This window comes from Mauremys reevesii, linkage group 1 (assembly GCF_016161935.1).
Source record: "Mauremys reevesii isolate NIE-2019 linkage group 1, ASM1616193v1, whole genome shotgun sequence".
Classification (NCBI taxonomy): domain Eukaryota; kingdom Metazoa; phylum Chordata; order Testudines; family Geoemydidae; genus Mauremys; species Mauremys reevesii.
This window is the reverse complement of record NC_052623.1, coordinates 13703019-13716067: the sequence shown is the minus strand read 5'-3', so window position 1 is coordinate 13716067 and position 13049 is coordinate 13703019. Positions and strand designations below refer to the sequence as shown.

General features: G+C 52.7%; 1 protein-coding gene across 9 annotated transcripts in view; it reads right to left on the bottom strand.

The window, feature by feature from the left end:
* ARAP1 (ArfGAP with RhoGAP domain, ankyrin repeat and PH domain 1) overlaps positions 1–13049 on the bottom strand; it is a 218685-nt gene that overhangs the window by 69954 nt on the left and 135682 nt on the right. For all 9 annotated transcript variants that reach the window (XM_039515323.1, XM_039515413.1, XM_039515666.1 and 6 more), the window contains one exon: positions 3218–3382. In XM_039515323.1, the coding sequence (XP_039371257.1) occupies positions 3218–3382 (165 nt within the window). The remainder of the gene's footprint in view (positions 1–3217; positions 3383–13049) is intronic.

Here is a 13049-nt window from a genome sequence, read left to right as displayed (position 1 = left end):
ACTAGCCATAAGGCAGGGGCCTAGGCTCTGTGGGCTCAGGAAAGACAGGGAGGGAACAGGCTGCCACAACAGTTCCACCACCAGCAGGAGACCTTTGAACAAGAAGCTTTATTGGGGGAGGGGAGTGGCTAATAAATCAACCATCCCTTGAAAGCCAAACATACAGCGATCTCTCCGTGCGTCCGGTACACAGCAGAGCCTGCATACAGCCCTGCTCTGACTCCATTGAAATCCCTCCCATGACATCATCCCTGAACCACCACTGTCCCCCGATCTCTCCAGACTTCAGCGTGTGCAGGCTGCCACGGCCTGAGCCCTGAAACGTACAGCACCCGCACCCCCCATCCTCCGACTGCTCCACCAGCTCCCCGTTCGCTTCAGGGTCCAGGCTGAAATCACACTGCCTGGGTGAGATTCTCTACACTCCTTTGTTCCTTTGGGTCTCTCAGGTGGTACAATGGTGCAGGAGAGCAGCCACATCGGGCCGGCTGAGACTCTCCCCAACACAGGGACATTCTCAATGGACACAGAGCCAGTGTAGCCCTAGCCGGTCCCTACAACACACCCAGTCTTGCCCCAAGGTGGGGCAGCATGCTGGGGTTAGGAATGGGACAAAAGACTTGGCAATCTATTCTCAGCTGTAGTCAGTCCCTTGGAGAGCTGGCACAAGTTAGAGCAACCCCAGGGCTTCTCTCACCGGCTCCAGGTGCACATGCTCCATGAGAATCAGGGAGCCAGGACCCACCGTCCCCTCTGGGTGTTGTCTGTAATGGGCTTTCGTGCACCTTCCTATGAAACAACTGGCACCATCAGAAGCAGGAGACTGGCTAGACAGAGCATGCTCTGAATCAACCCGGCAGCTCCGGGCTTCCCACTGCTCTGTCACGGCAGAAAAATATTTACCTCATGGGGTCTGATCTCACAATAGCTACTGATCTCACAATAGCTATGGCTAGATCAATCATTAATATGGGAACACACACACACACACCTTTCTCCTCCTCAGGAAAAATCCGGAGTCCCAAAACACACACCCCAGGCGAGTTACTAGGGCCTGGTCTACACTAAAACATTATAATGGCTTAACTACGTTGCTCAAGGTGGTGAAAAATCTCCACCCCTCAGCGGTGCAGCTGACCTAAGTCCCTGTATAGACAGCCCTAGGTTGATGGAAAAATTCTTCTGTCACCTGGCTACTGTCTCTCGGGGAGGGGGATTACCTACACCCAGTCAGCAGCCCAGCTCTGGCTACGCAGCTGCAGCATTTCAAGTGTAGATAAGCCCTCAGCCGAGCAAACACAACAGAAAGTCTGCCGATGGCCCCTGACTGCAGTCCTATGTTAATAAGCCACTTCACCTTGAATGGGCCCTTAGAACAGGGGCTCTCAACCTTCCCAGAGGACTGTACCCCTCTGATTTGTCCTGCGTACCCGCAAGTTTCACCTCATTTAAAAACCACTTGCTCACAAAATCAGACATCAAAATACGAAGTGTCACAGCGCACTAGTACTGCACAATTGCTTATTTTTTCTCATTTTTGCCATATAATTATAGAATAAATCAACTGGAATATAAATACTGTAAAGTATCAGAGGGGGAGCCGTGTTAGTCTGGATCTGTAAAAGCAGCAAAGAATCCTGTGGCACCTTATAGACTAACAGACGTTTTGAAGCATGAGCTTTCGTGGGGGAATACCCACTTCGTCGGATGCAACACCCACGAAAGCTCATGCTCCAAAACGTCTGTTAGTCTATAAGGTGCCACAGGATTCATTGCTGCTTTTATAAATACTGTACTTACATTTCAGTGTATAGTCTATAGAGCCGTATAAACAAGTCATTGTAGTGACTTCACTAGGGCTTTTTCTGTAGCCTGTTGTAACACTAGGCAAATATCTAGATGAGCTGATGTACCCCCTGGAAGACCTCTGCGTACCCCCAGTGGTATGCATACTCTGGTTGAGAACCACTGCCTTAGCATATGCGTTAACTCTTTATGTTAATCAACCTGTCCCACCTTGTACGTAGCTGTGACACCCCGAGTTCCTTCCCAGACCTGAAGAAGAGCTCTGTGTAGTTCGAAAGCTTGTCCCTTTCACCAAGACAAGTTGATCCAATAAAAGACATCACCTCACCCCACCTTGTCCTGCTAAAATCCCGGGACCGACACAGCTACAACACTGCAAACAACAAAAAACCCTCCCTCTCCCATGGAGAATCTTCTAAGGCCATGTCTACACTGCCACTTATGTCAGCAAAACTTACGTTGCTCAGGGGTGTGAAAAAACCCCACATCCCACAGAGCGGCTACACGAACGATCTTCCAGTCGCACAGCTGCCTCGGTACAGCTCCTCCGCTGGAAGCTCTCTAGTACAGACATGCCCTAATTTAGGAGCATGGGCCCTTTAAGACTAGCCCAGAGGCTGCTCCCCTGCCCGGGGTGACCAGCTGACTTACAGGAGCAGTGCGATTTCCCTTCCCATTAATAAGCCAACCCAGGCATGGCTGTTGGGTAACAGGGAGGAAGTGCAATCCGCCAGCCATTGGTGAAAGCTCAGCAGTCTCCGAGGCCTGGCGTTCAACAGGGAAACACGAGCATCTCCACAGCACAGGGTAAATCAAAGCCCTCAACGGCGCGAGGAGGAAATGGACAAAGCAGAACTGTAGCCCAGGGCAAAGGCTTTGTCAAAACAAGGCAGGACCCGAGTGGCAACTTGCCAGGAGTCTCAGGGCTGCACTTAAGTTTGTCTCTGGGCACAGGCTGCAGCTGCCTTCCTCTTTAACGCTGCCACTTGCTCAGACTGCAGACCCCTCCGTCTCGAGGAAGGGCTCGGACAGCAAGGTGGGGCGTGGCATGCTGGGTCTCCGGGTGCTGCTGCCCTTCAGAGAGACAGACAAGGGCGGCCGGAGGTTGCGTGTGACCCTGCGGGTTGCTCTTGGCCTGACGGCTCCTCAAGCCTAACGCAATCGATAGGACTAAAGGGAGGTCAGGCGGGGGTGCAGTGATGAAATCAATAGCTGAACAGGAAGATTTCTCTCATTCAGCCCATGTCAGTGACCAACGCCAGAAATGAGGGGATGGCTCGGGGGATGGGGGGAACCTTCCTCTCTAGGCATTGACAGGCCAAACTCGGGGGGGACCCAGTTCTGCTCGACATCACCAATCCCCTGCTCCAGTGTCAGTCTCCCAGGCTGCGCCCTTCGGAGCGTTACTCACCCTTGGGGAGGGTTCTTGTCCAGCCACCCGGCTTTGATGATGGGTAAGAGCTGGGCGGAGGCGTCCAACCCCTCCGTGCTGCCGCTGTGCATGCTGGAGCTGCGGGAAACGGTGCCACTGGACTGCAGGGTGCTCAAGCCATAGTCATTCCAACAGCTGCTGTCGCTGAGGGCAGGAGCAAAGCGGGAGATGCGGTTAGGAGCGGCCCATTAACCAGGCAGCTAACAGAGCAGAAGGTCTGCACCCCACTGGTCAAAAGGGTCCCCAGCTGTGACTTGCCCGCCACCCTCCGCCCTCCGGGTTTGCCTAGCTCCTCTCCAGACCCGCAGCCCCAGGATCAGTGTCTGAGGGGATATAGAAGAACCCTCCTTCCCCGTAATGGGCAGGGCTGGCTGAAGCCAGGTGCAAGCAGAGCACTTCACACTCTTGCTCCAGCGATCACCCCTCTTCCGAAATGCAAAAAAGCCTGTTTGTCGCGCACAGACTTTGCCCGCATTCCTTGTCCTTGGGATAACGCATTACCCTGAGCTGCGGTGCTGGCTGGGGGCAGGGATAGGACTTAGTGTGTGTGCAGGAGTTGTACAATGACCCACGCAGTGGGGGCCCCGATCCCGAATGGGGTCTCTACACTACTGCGACATAAATCTGAAACAAGAGTCACCAGGCTCCCCCTCCTGGATAAGCCAAGCCCAAGGAACAGCAGCCGCAGGCAGGGTAAGTAATGCGCGAGGGGGCTGGAATTTCACACTTTCCAAGGAGAACTGGGGCTGGTTGGGCACCAAAGGATCTCTCAGCGGAGAAGTCTCTGGGGTGTGGCTCCTCCTATCCAGTAGTGGGTGCAGCAAAGGAGTCAGCTTGAGGCCAGGGGCGAGTGAGCCCAGACACACGAGGGATCAAGCAGGGACCAAATCCATCCCTGATGTACCTCTGTCACCTCATTGGCTGCTGGTACACAGAGCCAGGCCCGCTCTCTAAAGCGAGGACAGGAGCACAGGGAGGATTTGCAGAGAACATCTGGGAGCCATTGGAGCCACCACAACAGACCTCACGGAGAGGGAAGGAAGGAGAACCCTGTGGGTTCGTCCGGCGTCTGCGGTGGAGACCACAAACCTCATCTCCCTTCCACCCTGCCACAGCCCATCTCCCTGAGGTCCCTCTTCACGACTACAGCAAACAAGCTGCTCACCTCTCCCCGCCCAGGTCGCTCCCCCAGAGTGGCTGAGGCAGCTTCTGGTCTTCTGCTGGAATCTAACCATGTGCTCCACTACAGCCGAGGCACATCACCACCACTGGGGTCTGGAGCCGGCACTGATTTTGTCCTTTCCGGGGATGGAGGGTGCTCTGCCCCCACTCTGCCCCAGGCCCTGCCTGCACTCCACCCCTTCCCCCAAGGCCCCACTCTGCTTTTCCCGCCCCTGCCCTGCCTCTTCTTGCCCCATTCCGCCCCCTCCCGAATGCCTCCCGCCCTCACTCCTCGCCCCCAGCACCTCCTGCACACTGCTGAACAGCTGATCCACAGCAGGCGCTGGAGGGGGAGGGAGAGGAGCTGATAGGGGGGCTGCACCCATCATTTTTTTCCCATGGGTGCTCCAGCCCCAGATATGGTTGGGGCTGATGATTAATTACCAGGAGAGGGGTCTGCAAATCAAAGTGACAGCAGCCTGTCACCCGAGACAAGCCCAAAACCAGCCTATTTCTCCCCTCTCTCCGCCCGAGACTTTGATAGAAAAATGGCAATCGCATACAGCTCTATGGGCCTTCTCGGCTCTCCAAAGCCCCCCACCCCGAGCAGTGTTCCTGACAGCCCAGTAAGGGAACTGAGCCATGACGTCCACTTGCACTGGACCCTGAAACGCTCTGCTTATCCACAGGACACAGGCAGCGGTAGGGGAAAAAAATCACTCCCTGCCCCCAAAGTGCCCTCACACTGCCCAGAAGGGGTACGTGCTCTCCCGGGACCATTCAGGTCTTGATCTGTTGCTGAGGCTACCGCCGAGGGGACAGCCGCTGCGGTTGGTTTGGAAGTTCCTGCCCTAGAGGCAGGGCCGGATGAAGGTGCTGAGGGGCCTACGGCTAACGGGAGGGAAAGGCCGAAGTACGAATGACGTATTGCAAACAAAATGATGAAGTCATCAAACATTTCTCTCCATACACATTTACATATTATTTAATTAGGTAAAATGACCACGTTTATTCTATTCTCACGAGACTCAATTTTTCAAACAGATACTTCTGAGTAAGAGGTAGCAGGAGGGACGCTACGCTGACCTTCTCATAGGCCGCCTTCCTCCTAAGTAGTGGGGTGTTCGTCTGTATGAGGGTGAACCCTGCAACAGTCCCCATCCTGCTCACCTCTTCCCACCTTGTGCTTCTACCTTCATCTCTCCACATGCAAAGCAGAGCCCTGCAGATGTTTCCCCCAAGCTATGGCCTCTACACCACACAGCCTATCTCGCTCTGGCTGCAGTCTGGGAGGCAGCCAGCTCTTGTTATGTAAAAGAAAACCACTCAGGTGTAAAATCCACAGAAGTAGAGGAAGTAGGAGTGGGGAAATTACATTGGGTGGCATTGTATTTTAGGCTGTTTTGCTCTGAAAGCTGCCTCCCAGTGTTGCACTAGCTGAGGACAAAGACTTACTGTTTTGACATTGAACCCAAATATAAGTTGGGGGATGATATCCAGTTTGTGTAGTTAATCGCCAGTGATTCACCACATCAGGCCATTCTGTTACCAAGCTCTGCCACAATTCGAATCACAGAATAGAATCGTAGGACTGGAAGGGACCTCGAGAGGTCATCTAGTCCGGTCCCCTGCACCCATGGCAGGACTAAGTATTGTCTGTTCTAGAATGTGTGATCAGCAGCTCTGACATGAGGTTTTTAAAGCATAAGTTCTGTGTGCACCAGCCCCTACGGTTTGCATTTGTTTGTTTTAAGCTTTCTGTAAGAAAAAGGTAACAGCTAGAAGTGACAATGATTTAGTTGCTGTTGGTCCTGCTTTGAGCAGAGGGTTGGACTAGATACCTCCTGAGGTCCCTTCCAACCGTAATCTTCTATGATTCTATGACACAGCTCTTTAGATGGTTTCCCAGTCATAATATTTAGCACTTCTGTACTACCTCAGCTCTTCAGAATCATTGTGCAAACATTAAACAAACTTAATCTAAAGCCTTTCAGCTTCTGAATGACTAGGAGTTGACAAAACAGAGCTATTCCCTGTTGTGTTCTCTGCTCCCCTGAACAAATAGACTGCACTGAAAATCAGCATCTTAAAAGAACCATTCAGGATCTTTCAAAAGAACAGTCCAACCAAAACTGCTGTAGTGACACCCTTGTTACCTCAGGGCTGGTGTTTGTTTATGGCTGGTGTAGAATGTAGGGAGAGCTTCCTGGTTTGTTTGCATGTGTAAATCAAGCAGACCTTACTTATTTTTTTCCCTTCAAGTTTAGGGGAGGAAAGTGAATGAGATTCTGCTTATACCACCTGTGAAAAGGCAGAAGGGACCAAAATCTATTCTTGTGCAAAAATCTGTTCTCCCTGAAGTCAATAAGGCTACAGAGTGGTGATAGTCAGCAGGAATTGGCCTGTGTTCTCATTCCCGTCTCCAATCACATGCCACGCTTACCCAACGTTTTCCACTCGGGGAAGAAGTTAGTTTGAGTTGGGGCAGAAAAATGAGGACAAACTTCAGGTTGATTTAGCTTTAAGTTTTTGGAATGAAACTCGAAAGAAATCAAATGTGAGGCCCTTTTATGATGGATTGAACTGCTAGAGAACCAGCAAATGGACAGAACCTGCCTTTTGCCCATCCAGCTAGTCTATCATAGCCTGCTACAAAGTGGATTGCTCCCCATCTCATAAAAACCCCTCTGTTGTGGGTCTAACAATACTGCCCCTTCCCCCTGCCAGCCCCTTGCCCTGCCCCCACACAGGCACTCACCAGTTGTCCAGAAACGGGACCCAGCACACACACAGGATGACGGTCACAGGCACTAGGACCCAGGAGGCAGCGTCCTGGAGCTGCCTGCCAGCCTCAGCAAAGGAGAGGGACAGAGGGAGCCTCTTCCCTCCCTGACAGCTAAGCAGAGCTCCAGAGAAATCGGGTTTGGGGAGTGCTAAGGGGGGGCAATGCCTGCCCAAACTACACCCACGGCTGGCACGGGTTCCCGTGGTAACCGGATTTTTAGTGTCCAGTCACCAGCGTTAACTGGCTCCCTGGCAGTGTGATCCTGCAGTGCGGGAGACCGGCTGGCTGCCAGCTGGCTGCCTGAGCAAGCTCCCCCCTCGCCCGGCGCCTGACCAGTAGGGCCTAATGGTTCCCGCAGGCCTGGACCACCCAACAGCCCTTGAGCACTGTCTGGGCATGGGCCTGAATCAGTGAGCTGGCCACAAACATCTCCTTCACCCATTGCCAATCTGCCACTGGCGTGTGGGCTAGTGCCCCTCTGCAGTGGCCTTTGTGCTGATAGAACTAGAGAGCAGCTAGTCTCCAGCAGGCTGCAGCCCCCCGCACCCCACCCCCATGTGTGTCCCCCGACAGCAATGGCACAGGGCGGGCTGGGGGCATTAGCACAGGCAGGCAGAGAGCGGCAGTGCTTCCTTCACTGCTTTAAAGCTGTGTAACCTAGTTTGGGAAGTTCAGCAAAACGAACTGACTGGAGAATACGGATCCTTCCAAGACTCAAGGTCCAGTCAACGACACGCTCCACACAGCTAGTGCGGAGGGGGCGGGGGCATTAGTCAGATGCCTCCCACAAACACATCAACTTGCCTCCCTCCTCCTTCCCCCACACCCTTGAGTGTCACACACCACTGAGCTCCAGAGACGCGTACACCCAAAGCCCAGCATCACAACTAGCTACGAGGGGCCTGATCCAAAGGCCTGGGAAGTCGAGGGACAGATTCCCACTGACGTCAGTGGGGCTTTGCATCACGCCCTCTCCCTTTAATGGAGCGGCCCAGCAACCTGAATCCGGACGTCTCAATCCAGATCCAAACCGCGCAGCTCAGGCTCGTGTCTAGATGGACGTGGGACACATGGACAGACACCCCACCAGGTTTTACTCGGGGGAATTATTTCCTTCTCTGTAGAAGCTTAGCCAAAGTGACACAAAGTATCTATAATTACAGAGAACACCCAGAAATTGTTTCCCAGCTAAATGAATCTGGCGAATAAAGGAATTGGTCTTTCATTATGTGAAATTGCTCTCAGTTGCTCATTAAGACCACACATTACTTGGGCGATGGGAAATTATTTTACTCCTCTTAGTGATTCCCCCTGCTCACGGCATATAACTAAGCAACGTTCTCCGTTGGCCGTGGTTTTCAGTGTGCGGATGGGAGAGCGGCAGTGAAGCCTAGCGGACAGGACAGTAGATGCAGGAGAGCTGAGTTCTATTCCCGTCACTGGCCAGCGGCGTGGCCTAAGACAAGCCACATTGCTCCTCTGCAGAGCACTTGGGGACAGATCAGGGGATTGAACCTAGGTCTCTGGCGAGCACCCTAACCCCTGAGCTCCCCCCCCCCCAAGGAAAGGGAGGGGGTTAGACAACAGACACTGATTGTTTACCGGGGTCGAGTTGCCTGGCACAATGTGGACACACAGCATAGGATGGCTACCCGCACCCATCCGGCGTTAGCATTCAGGCCCATACAGATACACGACGCTTTCCCCCCTGTGCAGGCCTCCTGTGAGCCCCATTCACTCGGGAGCAGGTTAGCAGCACACAAACAAGAAGCTTTCCATGGCAGAGACGGCTTTTTTGCAGTATTGACCCAGGTCTAGTAAGACTTCGGGGGCCAACATAGAAGCCAGTGTGTCCTAGGGCTTCTTTACACAGGGAAACTCAGGCCTGGTCTACACGACAAAGTCAGATTGACACAAGGCAGCTTATGTCAGCCTAGTCGTGCGTGTCTACACTTCAGTTAGTATCCCACTGACATAAGCGCCCTGTTACACTGCCATAGTAACACCACCTCGCTGAGCAGCGTAGAGTCCCAGTGGATGCACTTAGCTCAATGCAGTGCATGCGTAGATACTGCATTCCTTATGTTGACCCTAACTGTCCTCCAGCAGCTGTCCCACAATGCCCAGCGCTGACCGCTCTGGTCACCATTGTGGACTCCGCTGCCCAGGGGTCACGGAAACCGGAAGCTCTCCGCCCTTTTCCTTCTCCTGGCGGCCCGGTTTGGCGAGCACACCTAGCAGTTCTCCACTGTTGAGTGCCGCTGGCCAGCTGCAGACGCACTCCTGCTGGGAGTGGACAGGAGATACTGGATCTCCTGGGCCCGTGTGGAGAGGAGGCTGTGCAGGCGCAGCTGCGAACCAGCCATAGAAACGTCGACATCGATGAGCAGATTGCTCGGGGGATGCAGGAGAAGGGGTGGAACAGGGCCCAGCTGCAGTGCCCCGTGAAAGCCAAGGAGCTGCGGCAGGCAGACCAGAAGGCCAACAATCGATCTGGTGCTGAGCTGCAGACCTGCCACGCTGACACCTCCGAGGAGCCCAAGCCGGAGGCCTGTGCCATGAACAGCAAGGAGGAGGAAGTGGTGGGCGAGGAAGGGGAAGAGGAGTATGGGGGACAGGCGACTGCGGGATCCAGCCACCAGGGAGCCAGGGCCTGTTTTTGACTCCGCCGCAGTCCAGCCAGTCCCCATAGTCAAGCACGGGCGAGCCCGATGCAGGGGTACGTGTGTAGATAAATTTTCAATTCCAGGGAGAGCCCCTCCCCCCAAAAGCAGCAGAACACATCTTCTGACTTATTAATTTCCTTGTGCTTGGAGAGTTAGTGGTACAACCAAGAGAGGCAGAGTTGCTATCTGCTTTTCATTCCCCTCTGGACTTGGGGGGGCCATGCACAGCTGTTTCTTTATGTGCACAGGGATCTCCCTTGAATCCTCTTGAGGGAGCTCAATGAAACGTCCATGGAGGTACTCTGCAATCCTCTGCTGAAGGTTTCTAGGGAGGGCTGCCTTATTTCTTCCTCCAGGGTTGGATAATTTCCCACGAGGCCCAGCGATAACTTCAGCAGGCACCATTGCTGTGCACAGACTAGCAGCACACAGGCCTGAGCGGCTCTGGGGTGGCAGCATCAGAGAGTCATAGACTCATAGACTTTAAGGTCAGAAGGGACCATTATGATCATCTAGTCTGACCTCCTGCACAACGCAGGCCACAGAATCTCACCCACCCACTCCTGTAATAAACCCCTAACCTATGTCTGAGCTATTGAAGTCCTCAAATCGTGGTTTAAAGACTTCAAGGTGCAGAGAATCCTCCAGCAAGTGACCCGTGCCTCTCACTGCAGAGGAAGGTGAAAGCCCCCCAGGGCCTCTGCCAATCTGCCCTGGAGGAAAATTCCTTCCCGACCCCAAATATGGCGATCGGCTAAACCCTGAGCATGTGGGCAAGACTCACCAGCCAGAAACCCAGGAAAGAATCAGCTGTGCTCTCTCTGCCTTTGTGGCCTTCAGGAGTGAGGTATCAGCTGAAACCACCAATTCCTGAGGGAAATGGTGCCAGTATTCAGTGCTATTTCCCAATACCGCTGCAATCATGCAACCGAGCAATTCCCTCCTCATTTCCCCAGTCTCTGGTGGGCCGTGCTCACCAGGGCTCGTGCTGTGACTGGAAATCCCAAGCAGAAGTGAGAATGCAGTGCTTAAAACTTTAGGGGAGTGAGTTTGGCATCTTAAGTTTCATTTTCTGTAGTGATCATGCTGACAATGATACCTCTGTGTGTTTTATCTTCAGCTGCTGCCATTGCGGCCTTCAGGGTCTGCCCCTCCACACCCGTGGAACGCCCGAGCCAGATGAGGAGGAGAAAGAAGAGGACTCAGGATGACATGTTCAATGAGACCCTACAAGCCAGCGCTGCATCGGACCGCGAGCACAGGGCCTGGAGGATGAACACGGCGGACAGCCTGGAGAAGGGGAGAGTGGAGAGGAAAAAGGCCCGGGAGTCCCAGTAGGAAACGGAGAGTGAGAGGCACCAAGACGTAATGGGGCTTCTCAGGCAGCACACACAGATGCTGCAGACTCTGGTGGACCTGCAGGTTCAACAGTCCCAGGCTCACCTCCCTCTGCAGCCTGTTGAGAACTCAATATCGGGACCTCCCTCCACATTCACACGGCCTCAGGGGTCGGTGCACTACCCCTGCCTTATGCGGCCATCCAACATCTTGACAGACGAAAGGAAACACGACAAAGCCAGTCCGTCAATGGCACTTGACAGAGGTGTGGGAGAAGAGCCAAATGCACGAGCAGCAAACCCTCCCACCGTGGCTACAGGTCCACTCGTCAGATGGAGCTTGGAGCACACTGCTTCCTGATGGCTCTCTGCGATGACTGCACCAGCCTTGACACGGCTTCTCCAGATGGAGCGGCTGTTAGCAGGGCTCTCCCGGTTGTCAAGGGGATGCTGAATTTCTTGAGACCTTACCTGACCTGGTTGCTGTACCAGAGCTTTGGCCTTCCTCTGCATCGCAGGCAGGTCTTGAGTTGGCCAGACAGCACTGCCTTCAGCAGACGATCTTGAGGCTTGTAGAGACCCATTCCATGCGTCTCAGCCAGCGAAGCCTGCGAGCGCCCAGCGTAGTCTGCATAGACTGTAGGCTGGTTCTCTCTGGAATCTCATTATTGATGATCCATTGGTCCCAAGTGACTCCAAGGATTTTTCTGAGACTAGAAGCTGTTCATTTTCCACTCCTGTGACCCAGTTTTCACAGCCATAAGGGAGGGTACCAAGGCCACAAGCATGATATTCAGGGCCAGCAGCTTGTTGTTCCAGACATGTGAGGTAAGTTTGCCAAAGGTGACAGAGGCTTTGCAGATTCTGGCATCAATTTCTCTATCCAGGCTAAGTTTGCTGGTTAGAGTTGAGCCAAGATAGCCGAAGCGATCCACGTTATCCAGAGCTTCATTACTGATGTAGATTTTAGGTGGGATGTTGGTGCCCTGTGACACAACAACTGGTTTCTTGATACTGATTCCCAGGCCAAACTTGATACATGCCTCAGAGAACTTATTCATCATGATCTGCAAGTCATCAGGTGAGTTAGAGATGAACGCAGCATCATCTGCAAAGAGAAGATCCCGAATAGCAACCTGGGTGACATGCCTTCTGCTCTGGAATCATCTGATGTTGAACAAGCTGCCATCCATCCTCAATTCAATTAGTATTAGATCATTTCCAAAAGCGTACTTAAGAAGAATAGAGAAGAAGATGCCAAAGCTGGTTGGCACTAAGACGCAGCCTTGCTTCATGCCAGTATCAATGCTAAAATCAGATGATGGTTCATTTTCATACTGGATAGTTGCCTTTATTCCCTCCTGGAACTCCTTACATAGGGAAAGCACTCTTTGTGGACAGCCAGTTTTCAACAGGATCTTGTATAGACCATTCCTACTAACTGTGTCGAAGGTCTTTTGTAGGTACGAATGCTATGTAGAGAGGTGCCTCTTGTTCATGGCTTTTTTCTTGCAACAAGCACATTACAAAGGACATGTCAGGGAGGACATTAAAGACAATCACAGCTTCAGATACACTGACCTGTGAAGGCCATGGTTTCCCCTTCGTAAGTTCTGTTCTCTTATTTTATTAAGTTTTTAATGTATTTGTTTTAAAATTGTCCTTTTTTTGCACTGATTTTGTTACAGAATAAAATTCCATTCTTTGGAACATAATTCATCTTTATTAGTTTACAACAAATGCTTCCGAGTGCTCTGCACAACTCATAGGATCATTCACAAACAAAATTAACAGGTGCACTGACAATGTTCTATTCCTACATATACAGCAATCGCTGTAGGATTCCTGTCAGGCAGGGCCAG